General features: G+C 41.6%; 1 protein-coding gene across 2 annotated transcripts in view; it reads left to right on the top strand.

The window, feature by feature from the left end:
• Positions 1-17,595, top strand: part of LPCAT1 (lysophosphatidylcholine acyltransferase 1) — a 57,963-nt gene that overhangs the window by 14,467 nt on the left and 25,901 nt on the right. Inside the window, exons 2-6 of one of the 2 annotated variants that reach the window (XM_035125626.2) lie at positions 3,929-4,071; positions 6,564-6,778; positions 10,937-11,007; positions 12,907-12,967; positions 16,452-16,510. In XM_035125626.2, coding sequence (XP_034981517.2) covers positions 3,929-4,071; positions 6,564-6,778; positions 10,937-11,007; positions 12,907-12,967; positions 16,452-16,510 — 549 coding nt within the window. Of the gene's footprint in view, positions 1-3,928; positions 4,072-6,563; positions 6,779-10,894; positions 11,008-12,906; positions 12,968-16,451; positions 16,511-17,595 lie in introns of both variants that reach the window. The other variant, XM_035125624.2, reaches the window with a different exon arrangement.

Here is a 17,595-nt window from a genome sequence, read left to right as displayed (position 1 = left end):
GATGGCTACATATACCTACACACACAGCACAATTCATTGTCTATAATTGGCATCCCCAAACTTCGGCCCTCCAGATGTTTTGGACTACAATTCCCTTCTTCCCTGACCACTGGTCCTGTTAGCTAGGGATCATGGGAGTTGTAGGCCAAAACATCTGGAGGGCTGCAGTTTGGGGATCCCTGGTCTATAACTAGCCCCTAAGATGGGTACCACAAACTCATTAGTGCCTGTGGGACATTTGATAATCTTAAACTGTTAATGGGCACTACAGAGTATCCAGTTTGCACAGACGAAAGCTGCTGATGCTCAGAAGGCCACCCTGAAAATAAGCCAACTCCCAAAACAAATAAAAGACAAGAAGCAAGCGCACACAAAAACCCCAACCACACAACCCCCAAAAAGCAACAACGACAAGCCACAAACTTTTAAAATAAAAAAATAAAGTGGAAGGAGGCCTTGGCAGGCACCAAAGGGGGTGCCGGAGGATGCCATAATGGCCTAAGATACAGCTGCACCTGCTCCAGTCCTTCAGGCAGAGACTGGCAGGATTTATATCAAGTATTATTGAAACTACAATACTGGCTTGGGCTACAATACAGCAGCACCCACACACCCCAGCCACGCTAGAGGGGGTTGGATTGGGCAGAAACATCCGGTGTCACTCTGCCAGCACAGAACTGCCTGTTCTGCCTGCTGACTAGGTGAACGGAAATGGCACTACAGTACAGTAGGATCCTTGCCAGCAGCAATCTGCAGAGAACTGCAAAATTGGGCTTCCAGGGAGGGGCTGAGGCAGCCTGGGATCTGCTGGCTCCCAAGCTGCTCCATCTTGCAGTCACTAGATGGTAACAGGTGCAATCCAGACTGGCACAGCAATTTGCTTGCCTTCTCCCCAGGCCAGCATCTGCACACTGCTCTCCAGTCAGGTTCGGAGTATGGTGTTGGTTTCCGCCATTGGTTATTGAGTATTAACATTTTATATGGAACAGGCGCCCTTGGGAGGTGGTTGACGCTCCTTCCTTGGAGGTTTTTAAGCAGAGATTGGATGGCCATCTTTCATGGCACTTTAGTTGAGATTCCTGCATTGCAGGGGATTCGATTAGATGGGTCCCTTCCAACTCTATGGTTTTATGAAGTGTCTGATTTGTATCTGTGTCTGAGCATTTATCTTTTTGCCCAGACGCTGCCTGGTTTGGTCTTTCAGAGTTTTCCTTTGTCCATACTACTGGTAGTCTTCACCCTCTTCAAGATACACTTGTGAGTTGCTTGGTGTCCTCATATTCTGTTTGATACATAGGCAGTGATGTAACAGCTGTTTCTCAGTACATATATTATATGATGTGTCACAGTGCAAGAGGTGGCTTTTCTTTCATTTCCTCATTCCATGCAGCTATTTCTCTTCTTAAAATTCTGTTTACGTAAAAACTTGACCAGGCTGCAGCCCAGCAGTTGTTACTGGTGTGGCATAGGTACAGAAAGCATAATTCTACAGATCTATAGGCAGAAATCAGTAGAAATGATATTAAAGCTCACTTTTTTTGTATGACTGCATCATACAGTCTTTCCTTCCACTGCCAAAAATAGCTTACAATCTCTTTACTACATGTAGTTCCAAGTACTGTGATGTAAATAATATGGGGATGGACAGAGACAGGAAGGATAACGTAATGGGAAAACAGCCAGTGCTTTTCTATTTGTATTAATTATATAACAGAGTTTTAAAAGATTCCATGTTCATGCCGCGTTTCATTAAGATCGTTCATAGTGTGTTACTGCCGTATGTGTTCTCAAATTGTCAATCTTTTACTCAGCTAGAAACAAATTCAGGCATCTTCCTGGATAGCAGACAAATAGCTTTCCAGGTCAATGAAGCATTAGTTCATCTGTGTTGTGTGAGAGCTTAGGATGCAATTAGGTGAAATTACAATGGCTTGTAATATCAGATTTCTGTTGGACTATGACTAACATTGGATATCACCGTGCATGCCTTTTCTTGTTAAAAACTTGCAGAAGCTTATTGGAGCAGACTAGATGTGCAACTCGACATGTTTGCAATCTATGTATTAGCTACAAGCACACTAATACCTTGTGTACCAAGGGATTTTTTTGGCAGGAAATTGAAAATTAAGATTTGGTCACTCCAGTGTCCCTTTGGGTTTCTCAAAGTTTACAGCAACTGTACCAATAGTTCCAATAAATGTTGATTAGGAACATAAGAAAAGCGCCCCAATACACAAACCAAAGACAGTAGAGGTAAAATATAGTCACCATTGCTAAGTAGCCATTTATAGCTTTATGACTCATGAATTTTAAGCCCTTTAAGCTTGTGGGATCACTTTAGCCCATACATACCCAACCACTTCAGTCTGCAGAACTGGCACCTGTAACAGGTGCCACATTTCTTCCACAGTTGTAAGAAATCCATATTTTAGTGCCGCAGTGCCTGCACTGCGGAACTCCCTGCTTATTGACACCAGGGAGGCAACTCTGTTGTACTACTGTCTATGCCTTCTTTTTTTATCTCGTCAATCCTATTGAGACCTGTAGGTGTCGATGTGCTTTTATCTATTTGACTGTTGATTTTAATTATCTTTATTTTTTATTGATATTTTTTTAATATTTCTTGTAAATCATTTAGAGGTTTTATTACAGCTTGGCAGTATTATATGCATTTTGTTAAGTAAAATGAATTTTTGTCTAACCCTCTTTTAAAATCCGTCCCATTTGGTGGTCATCACTGTGTGTTGGGAGAGCAAATTCCATAACTATGCACTGTGCAAAGTGATATTTCCTAGTACAAATGAATGAAACCAGGGTCCTTAGTAACTTGGAGTGGATCTACTCTAAGAAGCAATTATTAACATCACTATGCAAGGCAGCAGAAGTCAGCCATATTAAAGGAAAGCTTTCTGTGCTCTAACTCTGTATGGATTGTGGCACCAACCACATTTATCTGATTTTAAAAACTTCTCATTTCCCCACATGCAAACCCCATCTTGAAATTTGACAGCTGCCCTGTGTACTTCTTTTGGGTATAATGGCGTTTCCTGGGATTTCTTCATTCCCAGTTTGGACAGGGATAGAGTCAGGGTGAATGGGTGCCGTAAAAACTAAGGTGTGCAAAAGCATGGCTGCATAACTATTCAATCTAGGTGCCATTTCAGATTCTTTCTTCAACTTATTTTCCCTTACAACCTGCCCTGAATCTCTTGGAATGTGGGTGGGGGATGGGAGCGTTGGGGGGGGGAGGAGGAAGAGTTCTTGTGTGATACTTCCTGCTCACTCCACAACTGGAGAAATGCTTTCGGCAGAGTGTTGTATGTGTGTTTGGCTGTGTATTCCTGCTTAACTAAATCAGGGGCTAGCAAACTTTTGCAGCAGGGGGCCGGTCCACTGTCCCTCAGACCTTGTGGAGGGGAACTATATATTTTTTGGGGGGTGGGGAATGAACAAATTCCCATGCCCCACAAATAACCCAGAGATGCATTTTAAGTAAAAGGATACATTCTACTCATGTAAAAACACTCTGATTCCTGGACCGTCTGTGGGCCGGATTTAGAAGGCCGGATTTAGAAGGGGCTGGATCCGGCCCCTGGACCTTAGTTTGCCTACGCATGAACATCCTGGGGAATACTACAAGCTTTTACTAAACCAGAATTGGGAATACACCCAGAACGGTCAATATCTTCTTGCTACTTCCAATTACTTAAGAAGCATTTCCCGGATTTGGTAAGAAAACAAAGTGTTTCAACCACAATTTTAAGCGGCGTCTACTTCATATAGGTACAGTTTCGGTGGCTGCCGTCTTCATTATATTGTGTTAGATTTACTTTATCATCAGCAAAGAGCAACCATGTTTACAAACGTTGTTTGCCTTTTGTCTGCAGTCTCCAGTCTTAAAAGAACCAAATTCCTTGGATTTTTGCAGATTGCCTTCATGACGCTGACCCTGTTCCCCATCCGGCTGTTTTTTGCTGCTTTCATGATGTTGCTGGCCTGGCCTTTTGCATTCATCGCATCCATGGGACCTGTTGACAGAGAAATAGAAAATCCCCACTCCTGGTGGCGAAAGTAAGCCATTGAGCCCATTTGGGTGTGCTAACATCTACTTGGAGTATATAATGCAAGAAGTGAAATTGGCACAGGTTACTAATTTGATATATTTTTTCCTCATAGCGGTAAAACTGACATATTGCACAGTAAAAACATCATTTCCCCCCAATGATGAATCACGTGTATATTTAACCCTCAGTGGCAGCTGTTTGTACTGAAAAGCACCTTGAAGAGAGGCTGGCATTAAGCAGAGAAGTAAGCTTGTGGGGGAGGAGGCAGCGTTAACCTTTATGCAACCTTTTTCTTCTCTGCTGCCTAACCTTCCTCTGGAGGTTCTGGGCAAGCATTTTTAAGACTAAGCACATTTCTGGAACCTCGCAAGGAGAAATGGGTAGGTGAGGTTTTCAAAGAGGGAAAAGGGTTAATCATGCATGCCTCTCTCTCACACAGCTTCTATGCTGAAGCTGGGCCCCGTCTTGAAGCTGGTTTTCACTACAGAGAGCAGCTTCAGGATTTAAATAGGTGCAATGTGAATGTGAACACTTTATTTCTTCTGGCTGATGTGTGTTAAGTTCAGTGTCTGTCCTGATTCTTTTTGACTGCGTCCCTATTCGCATAAACTGCTTAACTGCTTTATTTGGTACCCAAAGATGAGTTGCCGGAAGTGTTTACAAGATGTTGAGGGTGTTTCTTCTTCTGGAAGATTTTCCATTATCTCTACGTGCTGTGCTGTGCAATGTTAATCCCAGGATTAACAGAGGGTACATCTGATTGGTTGGAAACACAAGAGAGTTGCTGAGCAATGCTGTCTTTCAGTACCCATGAATAGTCATGAGAAACAACAATATAGAAAACCATGCCCTGTTATCTCCATGGGATGGTTTGTCAGCTTGGAAAAGTACCTTAAAGGGGAAGGGGACTGGTTAAATGTCTCGTCCTGACATGTGCCTGTTGTGGTATACCCTGGAGAGATATCCACACAGTGTTTGTAAATACTTCTTCACCTGTGGCCAAAGAAGTTGCAAGCATTTCCCCAGCATCTTCTTCCCTTTTCTCTTAACCCAAGCCATGCTTTGTGGGGCAGAAAAGCTTGAAGGCACTGCAGCTTCCAGTTACAAATAAATGTAGCAAGGAGGTTATATAACAGCTCACAGAATACTAAAATTTACATATAATAATAATAATAATAATAATAATAATAATAATAATAATAAATAATAATAATTTATTATTTTTACCCTGCCCATCTGGCTGGGTTTCCCCACCCAGCCACTCTGGGCGGCTTCCAACAGAAAAATAAAACACAGTAATCTATTAAACATTAAAAGCCTCCCTGAACAGGGCTGCCTTCAGATGTCTTCTAAAAGTCTGGTAGTTGTTTTCCTCTTTGACATCTGTTGGAAGGGCGTTCCACAGGGCAGGCGCCATCACCGAGAAGGCCCTGTGCCTAGTTCCCTGCAACTTGGCTTCTCACAACGAGGGAACCGCCAGAAGGCCCTTGGTGCTGGACCTCAGTGTCCAGGCAGAATGATGGAGGTGGAGACGCTCCTTCAGGTATACTGGACCGAGGCCATTTAGGGCTTTAAAGGCCGGCACCAGGCGAAAATGTTTCTCTTTAACTAGACCTTTGGCTGGTTAACATTCTATGTCCTTTTAAATGGAAGGGGGTTATTGGTTTCTTTTTGTTTCTATTATGTATCCTTTGTTCTCTTTTTGTGTTTTTATGTTGCGAACCACCCTGTGATCATCAGATGAAAGGTGGTATACAAATTTAATAAACAACAACAACAACAACAAATTTCCTCTGCCTGAATTGTTGGGAGTGTACATCCAAAGTTAGTTCATTTCACATTGTGCCCATTAAAATTAATGGCCATAATTAACTTAGGTCCACTGATTTCAATGGGTCTAACATAACTTGGATAAAACCCTTTTGAGTTTATAGAAAACCAATATTGTCTTTATAGTTGGGGTGCGTACCCATCTTAGGATATTGTCATAATTGGAGATGATAGCTTAATAATTATAAACTATCCTACAGCTAGCTGGGGGAGAATGAGCAGAGGGAAAATAGTCACCCAGCTCTTTGCAATAAATGAGAGTGTACTCCGTGGATATATTTGTTCTGGGTTGTTGATTTTGCCTGCTTTGGCCCACCCTCTGTAATGTCCACTGATGAAGATAGACAGGTGGCAGGCTGCCTTTCTAAAGAGACAGTTTGTAACAGCTCTGCAGTGATGCTTCCTTTGACCTTTTGGGGTAAGATGAAATAAAATCTCCCATGGGGTTGCAGATGGAACTGGTTAAACTGATACTATTTAACCACATTTGAACACCCTGACATAACAAAGCCATGTTAAAACGCTATCAGAAAATGAGGAGGCAAAGTGCTTTTTAAAACAAACACTTATTTCCTGGTTTCCTTGGAAATAGCTTATGTAGTTAACCATGTTCAAAGGGAGGATGCTGCATTAACATTTCTGCATTTGTGCTATCTAATTATTTTTCAGGTTTGTGAATGTCATGCTGAAGGCCATCATGAGGACCATGTGGCTTGCTGGGGGATTCCACTGGGTAAATGTGAAGGGCAGGCAGGCCTTGCCCACTGAAGCAGCAATATTGACTCTGGCTCCACATTCCTCGTACTTTGATGCTATACCCGTAACAATGACCATGGCCTCCATTGTTATGAAAGCAGAAAGCAAAGATATTCCTGTCTGGGGAAGTAAGTCAAAGAAAACTTTACTTTCAAATAAGGGCCACGGTGATTTATTTCTGGAACGGAACGTATTCTTGGAATGTGGGAACCACCGCAGAAAAGAGCCCCTTCCTGGTTGTTGGCAGAGGAATATTTGCAGCTTGTGAGAAAACTTAGGAGGGCCTCTGGTAATGACCTTAGGGGTCAGGCAGATCCAAATGGGAGAAAGCATTCTCTCAGGTAACCGACTCCTGAGTTGCTTGGACCAAAGCTGAAACCTGGCTTGGTAGCAGATGGCGGGCAGTTCAGTTCTTTCAACAAAGGTGCTACATGACAGCAGCTCGACACATCGCTCAACAACCTACCCATGTCATTCTTTGCTTGTGCCAGCTTCTAGACCATTCATGCGGGCAGCTAAACATAGAGTGCCTATCAGTATGCCCCTTTGCCACCCCACCAGGTGTTTTCACAATGCTTCCATTTCTTAATTTTATGTTCCTTGTTTCAGTAAGCACTGTGTTCGCATACGTTAGATTATTCCATTATCTTTGGCAGTCATACAGTGAGGTGAATCAGATTGAAAGATAGCAACTTGCCAGGGTTATCCAGTTGAGAATTTTGGGCTGAGTGTGCGCACGCATGTGCGTGCGTGCGCACGCGTGCACACAAACACACACTTTTAAAAGTCTCAAAGCAGTTTACAATGAAACATGCCAAAACATGTCAAGCAATGTGCAACATCAGTAAAATAACAATTAAAAACACACACTAAAGCACAGGTTGACTACACTAGTCATCAAAGTTGCTGATGTGTCTGCAAGAATAAAATATGTTTCTACATGGTGCCAAAATGGTAGCAAAGTTGGTGCCAGCCAGATCTCCTTTCTCGCACTATGCACAGTGCCCCATTAACTCTTAAGGAGCCAACACTTCTATTTCGATATCAGAAGGAGTGTAATCCGGGGCCATGGGAGAGGCTAAACATGATGTAGCCCTACATTTATTTCAGTAGCATCCAAGGGAGCAAAAGGTTTTGCGTTAAACTTTCGTCACAACTCTGTACCTACAAACTTTTTGTTAGTTCAAATGTAACTCCATAGTTACAAAGCAAGGAAGTGCAAAAACGAACTACTCCACCGGTTACCACAGATTTTTTCCTTGCTTGCATTGTGTATTATGTAGCATGATGCGGTATCTTAAAATGAAGAAAGCAAAACCTCTATGGGAATGAGTGGGCATGGAGTGAAAGGGTCACCCTACCCCTGTCCCTCACTAACAGTTTGTTCTTTATTTCCCTCTCCTGCTTCAAAAAAAAAAAAAAAAGAATCAGGGCACACGTGCATATAATTAGTTCCTGGATTTTTTACATTTGTGTTTTGAAAACATCAATAAGTTGAGGGGGGGGAGAAAATGATTTTTGGTTACTTTGCCTGGTTGTAGTGCTTTTCATCTTGTAGCTATTGCATTTATGAATTTGTGCATGTATGATTTTTGTCTGGCTGTGTATGTAAATGGGTGTATTTAACCTGCTTTTGCCCATTCATAAAAAATGGATTGCTAGACATTCTTTACTCTGCTTGTGATGCAGAATATCATTGTGGAGGTTTATGCATTGGGTGAACCCTTGGTCTTCCTCTCTTCTAGACCTAAAATTCAGTGGGATGATTTTTGTTGTTAACATTTTGACATTCTATTGCTGCTTTTCTGTACCTCTGAGGGAGTTGCATACACAGCCCTTTAGTCATGTGTACATGACCTACATAAATATATGAATTTAGTCTGCTGGTCATCTGTCTTAAATAAACTTGGAAGTTTTCTGGAGATTCAGCTCAGTGGCAGATTGTGGGACTTGATTTTTTACTACTGTTGATGGGGGCAGGGAGAGAGAGAGGGAACAAATATTCAGTTCACTTGAAACTTTTGGGGCATGGAATAATTGAAAGTAGGGAGAGCACGTGCTATGAAATGTGGCATGTAGAATTTCACTAGTGTTATTTGGGAGTGGGAGACGGACCCTTCAACAGCCAGAGAGAATTTAGCTTCCTCCCTCCAGCATTTTCCAAAGTTTGCAATAGTTTCCATGAAGACTATTGCAATGCAGTAGGGCATTGCTGCTGCTGAGTGATAAACGTCAACAATAAATTTCAGCATACCACCAACCCGTGTAACATAGCATCTAATAATGAGCTCTAAATTGCTGAAACCTCAAATCTACAACATTTCTACCACTTTCCTTATCTGGGGTTGGATATGTGATTAAGGATAACCTGTTTGTACCGTTAGGAGTGATCTGGCAGAGGTAGAATTGCTCCAGCCCCAACTTTCCACTTCTGTTGCGGGGGCCCAATTAGTGCCATTGCCTTCCGTTAAGAGTTTGGGTGTAATCTTTGACGCCTCCCTTTCTAAGGAGGCACAGGTTACTACAACAGCTAAGGCGACATTTTTTCACCTTCGCCGCATTAAGCAGTTGGTTCTTTACCTTTCCCGCCCCGACCTAGCCACAGTGATCTATGCGACAGTCACCTCCAGGCTTGACTACTGCAATTCGCTCTACGCGGGGCTGCCCTTGAAGCTGTCCCAGAAACTCCAGCGGGTGCAGAATGCTGCAGAGAGGCTCCTCACGGGGTCCCTGCCATGGGAGCATATTCACCCAGTGCTTTTCCAGCTGTACTGGCTCCCGGTGGAGTACAGGGTCAGATTTAAGGTGCTGGTTTTGACCTTTAAAGCCCTTTACGGCCTAGGACCCTCGTACTTACGGGACCATCTCTCCTGGTATACCCCGCGGAGGACCTTAAGGTCCATAAATAGTAATACTTTAGAGGTCCCGGGCCCGAAGGAAATCGGATTAGAGAACCAGGGCCTTCTCAACACTGGCCCCGACCTAGTGGAACGCTCTGTCTCCTGAGACCAGGGCCCTGTGGGACCTGATTTCTTTCCGCAGGGTCTGTAAGACAGAGTTGTTCCGTCTGGCATTTGGCCTGTAGCCAACCTGATCCCCTCCCCCATTTTCCCTTTTCCCCTTTTGTATGAGGCTGCTTTTTAAATTTTAATGTATTTAGTCTTGTTGTTGAGTTGTATTTTAACTAGTTGTTTTATATTTGGTGTTAGCCCCTCTGAGCCCAGCCTTGGCTGGGGAGGGTGGGGTATAAATAAATAAAAAATTATTATTATTATTTCATTATTAAAACCCAAAGGGCTTCTCTTATGCCAGGTGGCTTTTGTTAGTTATGTGAATTGCACCACACAATTCAAGATTATGTGGTACTATACGAGTATAGTCAAATGCTCTTGTCAGATTTTTCATGTGACTGGGGAAAGAGTAATCTCACAACCATGTATATTTAGAACTCTCAGGTGATGACACACAGCTTGTCATATGCATTTGAGGTGATGAGCAGCGTTCACAATGACCCCAGGGAAAGTGAGCTAGAACTGTAGACTTCCTAGCAGACGTCTTGTCTAGCACTGTCTCCTTTGAAAAGATCCCTCCCATTATTTCAAGACTGTCAGTGGTGGTGATAGTTATTGTTCTTGGGAGCTTTTCCTGAAAGGAACAAATAATTCGATTGGCTTTGAATGCAGGCCAAAATGGTTCTAGCCTGGCTATAAAAGTTATAAATGTGATGTAGTGGCAGCCGTGTTCTGCAGTAGCAGAACTGCAAAATTGCATTGCATGGATTTTTATTATTCCTTATCACTGTTTCAGTATTAGATATTCTGATTCTCTCTTTGTTTGAACTTTACACAACTCATATCCCATCCCATTTGTAAGAAATAAACAATTGTCCTGTCTCTACCTTCAAACAGAATCAAGCTAACTGAGGCAATTTTAGAAATATGCAAAAAGCATGGGAGGTAGCTTTGGTTTATGTTTTAAAGGGGCACTTTCAGTTTAAAGTATTCTTAAGTGGGTCACTGTATTTCTCAATAAATGCAGGGCTATATTTTATTTTTAAAAGTTTCTTAATGTGTTCTGCTAGTTACTTCCCCCCCCCCAATAAGGCATTCAGTATTTTGTTATGCAATGTGTTTGCTCATAAAACTATTGATTGTTTCTCTATGTAGCATGTCATACAATTATGCTAATCTGAGGAAAAATGAAGGAATATACTTAGGAATACGGACATTTCTGTTTCTTTCCAGCTCTAATCAAATACATTCGACCCGTGTTTGTATCTCGATCAGATCAGGATTCCCGCAGGAAAACAGTTGAGGAGATCAGACGGCGGGCTCAGTCAAATGGCAAATGGCCACAGGTACTGGTAGAACGTCTTGTGATTTAAAGGTATTTGTTTTCTGTAAAGGAATATCTATTTCCAACTAAAGAGATGCTATTTCTGTTCAAAAGTAGACACACGCTCCTCAGGTTTCTAATATTTGTGGGGCTAACATTCATCTGAGTTCTGAATGCTTTCAAATTCTTCAGGTTTTCCTCTAGCTATTCCTCTTGATTGGTACCACATCCAGGAAAAGGTGGAAAAAAATGCTTTGCTGGATGATACCATGGTTCATTTAATCCATTATTCTGTTTCTAACAGCCCAACATCTATGGGTGTTCACAAAGAAAGGCATGAAGGTGACGCCCCTCCCCAGTTGTTGCCGAGGAGGATAAAATCCATGACTTGCTGTTAATTTAATTATGTTTGACATGTGAAACAATCCTGAAACATTAAGGAAACAATCCTGTGGGAAGATCCCATGCCACATCAACTCCCTCACTGTCAGCTCAACCAGAGATAGGCTGCATATTTTTCCCTCTTCCAGGCTCAGCGGTTAGCAGTACAGTTTTCTTTTCCAAGTCCTGATCCTAGTGTCAGTCATTCTCTTCTAGAGTTACAAAAGATGAGGGGGAAAGTACTTCCTCAAGACGAGTTTTGATTATATAAACATCCTTCACGTTCCGCTTAATCACCTCTCCTTTCTTTCCTCAGCTAAAAACAAACAATTGCTTTATGAATAGTGAATTCACCTCTTGGCAATTCTGTTACCCCTTTGAAGCGTTTTCAAATTGTGCGATAGCACTTTTGAGAAGGAACATAATATCGAAATGTCACGGCAGCATAAATTTGGGCAATGGTATTTTAACGTCGAGTTCTGTTCCCAATAATTTCCAGTGCTGAGTTCGTTGCCACATTGGAATCTCTTAAGCTGTGCATAGATAAATTTTCCTCCTGCCATAGAGGAAATCATCTTAATCTTCACCTCTTCTTTCTTTGCGGGCACCATGCTGGTGAAGGAAGGTAGAATAACACCCCATGCCCTTCTGCCCTTTGCTGCTATGTGTGAGAAACTTTAGTGCCTTGATTTTAAAAGAACAGGGTTTCCTACTACTAATATTGTTCAACTTTTATTGAATTCTGATGGTAAGTACAGTACAGAACGTACAACTTTAAAGTAATGTAAAGCTGGGAAGAAGCTGAATCTGACAATTTCAATGTGGATTAGTCCCCCTTCTTTGAATATATGAACAGGTTCCAGCTTCTCTTTCTTCATTAAGGTTGGGGTATTTAAATACCACCTGATATTTAGTGAAATATCGTTGGAATTTGGTTATGCTGCTTTGCTGTTTTTATTTTATTCCACAACCCTGTTAATTTATTTTTCTCTGTTGCTTACTCTCCCCCCCCCCCCCCCGGTTCTACACGTTTTCAAATTCAATAACAAGTTTATTTAGAAAAAGAAAACAAGTGGTGTAATCCACTTCTGGAGCCTACATAATTTAAAAGGCAATGGATGAGGAGGTCATTGTTTGCTTCATGCGTGATTAAAGGAGAAAAGAGTTACCCTCCTTGAAATGAACACAAGGGTGGGTGGGGGTGGGGGAACATTATATTATAACTGCTATCTCACTCATTGAGAGGGGTTCTAGCCTCAGTGTTTGCCATTCCAAATGGGTGAGTGCTTCAAAGATTCCTGGCTTGTATTCCATACATTCTTTCATAGATCACACTACATTTGTAGAACACCTTAGGGAGCAACCCGAATGCCTTCTTGAAATCAGATACCTGTGGTGAATTATTTATTAAATGCTAGCAGCATTTAAAGCAAAGCGAATTTGAATGCTTCTAAATTCTGAACTTGAAACATACTTAAAGATGCAGAAGATGTACAAAAATAACTTGTAATAGAGGGTTTTTTTCTGTTTCTGTTTCAAGATTATGATATTCCCAGAAGGAACATGCACTAATCGATCCTGCCTAATTACCTTCAAGCCTGGTAGGTATGATGTACATTCTTCTTTACCTATGTAACATCAGTATAACTTCAGATTTCGAAATTCGGTGCTCGTGGTTGCCTAAGGCCACTTCAGATGTTACAAGATGCGTGTCCCCACCCCACCCCACCCAATAAGGGCAAACTTTGCCTTTTCTACAACTTTGGTATGCCAAGAAACCTGGGAGTGTCTGTCTGTTCAAATGTTGAGTTAACTGTCGTAACGTGCAATCCAAGTACATGCAAAAAAACCACCCATCTGAAATGCCTTCCTCATACATAGGTCTGGAAAGCAAAGTACATCATTGCAAACATGTGTTGACCATTACTGTACCTGGAAAATGCTGAATGCAAAGAAAGGTGTTTCCATCTTCAAATCTAATTATTTAGTTCAGGACAAACAAACAAACAAGAACCTTAAATAGGGCATTCAGTCAGTTTCATCATTCTCTGTCCTGTATTTTCTCCAGTTTTGACACTTGCTGACTTTCATCTAGTTCAAGTTGGGCGTACTGTAAATAATATTGCCAGTGTCCTTCAGGGCTCCTTCGGGATATTATGTGGTCTAGAATGTTTAAACCTAAAACCTCTCTATAGCAAAATAATCTTTTTTTGAGGATTACTACCATTAGCTCAGTTCTCTTACTGTTTCCTATGGAATTCAAAAAATGTTTCCAAGTAAGTTCAAAAAGACTTCCTTGCAGAAAAAGAAGGTGGAACTCTCATGGTTTTGCGCCCTGATTTGGCAGGTGAAGGGGCAGCGTCGGAACGGGTTGTTTTTGTATTTCTAATGTAATATTCAGAGACATCATTGGATTGTTCCTTCCATGCTTCAGTGGTCTTCATTTCATAGAATTGTAGAAATAGTTAATGGAAATTATTCTCTTTGCCAAATACAAAGGGTAGGGGTGTTTTGCTTGTACCACGAATTGCAGGAGATAAGGTTATCTTACCATGTTTTGCATTCTCTAAAGTTTAGTCAACATATTGGATAAGGAGAGATTTATGGTAATACCTTGTGCCCTTTTCATTCTTGATTTGATGCCAGGACTTTTCCTCAGATATGTATTGGTATGGATCTTGTGTTGTGCAGCACTTTGCAATCTTTTTCCTAGGATCTGTGTATTTGCATGACCTCTGGTTTTCTAATCAGATTGATATCATCCTATTCTGTATCTTAATAATTTCATGTTGATGGCACATGTACGAATCCATGCATACTTGGGAGCTGTCCAACGGAATAATGAGTAAAAGAATCCATGAGTGAAGATTCGAATCATGTGGGGAATACTACCTTCAGTCTGGGTCCAAATATATTTTTTCCTAATAGCATTTAAACCTGTACTACTAATATTCAGTAGTATTGGAGCTTGGCTGTTTGCAGAATGGAGCTCCTCGTGCTAATCTGACAGAGCCTTCTAGTCCAGTTTTCTGTGACCAGGTGTGTATGTTCAATAGGAGATCTGCATTTCAGAGATCTTCCCTAGAAAATACAAGTTTGTGACACCTTCCCTGATGTCAAGATAGAGAGAGCAAGGAATAAAAATAAAATAAAATACCAACAACACTTTGTGAGCTGCCTTAGTGAATGAAGCCTTGACCTGGGTTTCTGGTTCAACAGGTTCCTCTAGTCCAGGGGTTCCCAACAAAATTTTCTCGAGGACCCCTCATCGAGCCGCTATTGTGACAAGGACCCCCATTAATTCCTAATCCTAAAATTAAAAAGTGAGAGCCAAATTAAGAGTCTTTTTATATTTTATATTTATACGTTTTTTTACAGTTACAACAGAGTACTCCATCAGTATACAGTTAGTTTTAATTTTCAGTTCTTAATGAGATGAACCACTTTTTAACCAACGGTCCATTTTTAACTACGCGAACTGTAGCTTCCGCGAAAAACGCTTTGTTTACAAACACTACTGTTTTGCAAAGAGGCAGCGCGCGCCAGGGAGGAGGGAGGGGAATGGAGAAGACAGGGTACCTGCGCAGTAGCGCACAAATGAAGCCGACGCGCGCAAAGCATCTTGGGGAGGTGAGCATTAGTAGAATGCGCACACTGCCTCTTTGCAAAACAGTAGTGTTTGTAAAGCGCCACCTAACGGCATACAGCAGAACTACTGCCTCTATCGAATTCTAGTTTTGCGCTAGACTCTGCTCATGCAGGAAGTGGCCAAAACAAAAAATCTGTTATCATACGAAATATATTTAATATATTTTTTATTCTAATAGCATCTTGCGGACCCCTCTGGCATAGCTCGCGGACCCCTGGGGGTCCCCGGACCACCTGTTGGGAACCACTGCTCTAGTCCATGAGTAAACAATAGTTACTATCATCAGTACCTGTGGGAGATAGGGTTGGAATGAGAGATTGCTGCTCAGGGCTTCAAACAAAAATCCCAAATGCCTCTTTCCCTGGAGCCTTGGCAGAGTGCATCACCATGCTTGGAGAGATTCATATGCCGGGCTGCAAAATCTAGAAAACACAATTGCTCAACCTTTTGGGAAAGGGAGACATCTAAATTTGTAAATGTTGGTGAAAATAGCCACAGACTGACCATAGAGTTGGGAAAGAACTGGGTGTTCCAGAAAAGATTTTGATTTATTGCTATCTTTGGTAGTGGATGAAAGTGCAAACAAAGAAGACCAAAAGTGTTGATTGCTTCAGTTATTATTCCTTTCTTGTTTCTTGTTCCCAGTTAGAGATTTGAGTTGATTCTAGAGTCTTCTTTCACTCCGGAAGAGTGGAAGAATTAGCATTAAAATGTAGATTGTTTTCACACACATTGGTTGCTGTTCTTTGGCATATTATATGAGAGAGAGGTTGCAAGGCAGATTTTCCTGTTTGTATAGAAAATGTTTGTCTTCATCAGGGAGGGCAGTCAAACCTTGTGGTGGAACATTTTTTCTATTTCTGTCAAATTCCTGGATATATACATATATATATATGTTGTGTAGGATTTGACAGCCCTGAGATCTTTCCAATTAGGTACTTCTGGAGAATCGCTGGCTCTTAGTTGTTTTGACTAACTATCCATTCTTCCTGTGTCATCTTACCTGGAACAAAATATCCTGCTTATCAAAGGATTGAAATTAAATTGAATGAATTCCAATGTAATACAAAGTTTTCCAGGAAGTAAGCTGCTGGGAATAAGTCACAATGGTATACCCCACTAACAGTAAACCTCTGAAGATGACACATTAGGTTCACTTGCTGGGAGAAACTTGGACCATTTATTATTTGGGCAGGAAATAATCAGAATCTATTTATCTTTAGATGCTTGGATTACTATGTTGCTGAGCGTTGTTGCTTAACCTTTAAAAATAAATTATAGTTGCATCTTTTTTGGCTACTTGGGAAGGTGGAACTTCATAGCATATCATCAAGAAAAGCCAGCTGTTGCATAACAGAGATGCGCAAGCTCACAGTGTCATTAACAGGTGGTAATTAGATAGTATTGTAATTATATGTATCTCGTATATCTTGCAGGAGCATTTATCCCTGGAGTGCCTGTCCAGCCTGTGATTTTACGTTATCCAAACAAACTGGTAAGCTCTGAGTAGGCTTCTATGCCAAATACAGTCATACCTTGGGTTAAGTACGCTTCAGGTTGAGTACTTTCAATTTAAGTACTCTGCGGACCCGTCTGGAACGGATTAATCCACTTTCCAATACTTTCAATGGGAAAGTTCACTTCAGGTTAAGTACGCTTCAGGTTAAGTACGGACGTCCAGAACCAATTAAGTACTTAACCTGAGGTACCACTATACATAAAGGTAAAGGGACCCCTGACCATTAGGTCCAGTCGTGACCGACTCTGGGGTTGCGCGCTCATCTCGCATTATTGGCCGAGGGAGCCAGCGTATAGCTTCCAGGTCATGTGGCCAGCATGACAAAGCTGCTTCTGGCAAACCAGAGCAGCACATGGAAACGCCGTTTACCTTCCCGCTGTAGCGGTTCCTATTTATCTACTTGCATTTTGAGGTGCTTTCGAACTGCTAGGTTGGCAGGAGCTGGGACCAAGCAACGGGAGCTCACCCCGTCACAGGGATTCGAACCGCCGACCTTCTGATCAGCAAGCCCTAGGCTCAGTGGTTTAACCACAGCGCCACCTGGGTCCCTTACCACTATACATATATGAACCTTAAGTAGTTGTCTGAAGTATATTCTCAAACTTTTTTTTGAAAAGCAGAATAGTAGTAAATCAGGTGGGAGGTGACATGGGCAACGATTGTCCTCTTGCTGTTTCTTAGATATGTACATTTGTTTCAAGACAAATGCAGCGTGTGTTGACTTATTCCCCACCCCCCAAATGGGAGAACATGAAGTATCCCCCAAAATAGTAAAGTTACTCCTATGCTAGCTAGAAAGATGTAAATTTGATATGTACACAGCCCATCTTTTCATCTAATAGCTGATCTGTTAATCTATCAATCTATTACTGCAGAATGCAAGATTTGTTAGCTAGTATCTCATTGTGGTAAACAATCTCAGCTCTACCTATGAGAAAGCAAAAGTGAGCTTGTGCCCTGTTATTACTTTAACTATAATGCTGCTTCTGTATCACTAGAGGGCGCTGATAATTCCTTTGTCAGTAGGTTGTAAACTGGAGGAATTCCTAGACCTACAATAA

The sequence above is a fragment of the Zootoca vivipara genome, chromosome 8 (genome assembly GCF_963506605.1).
Source record: "Zootoca vivipara chromosome 8, rZooViv1.1, whole genome shotgun sequence".
Classification (NCBI taxonomy): Eukaryota; Metazoa; Chordata; class Lepidosauria; order Squamata; family Lacertidae; genus Zootoca; species Zootoca vivipara.
This window is presented reverse-complemented; position numbering and strand designations above follow the sequence as displayed.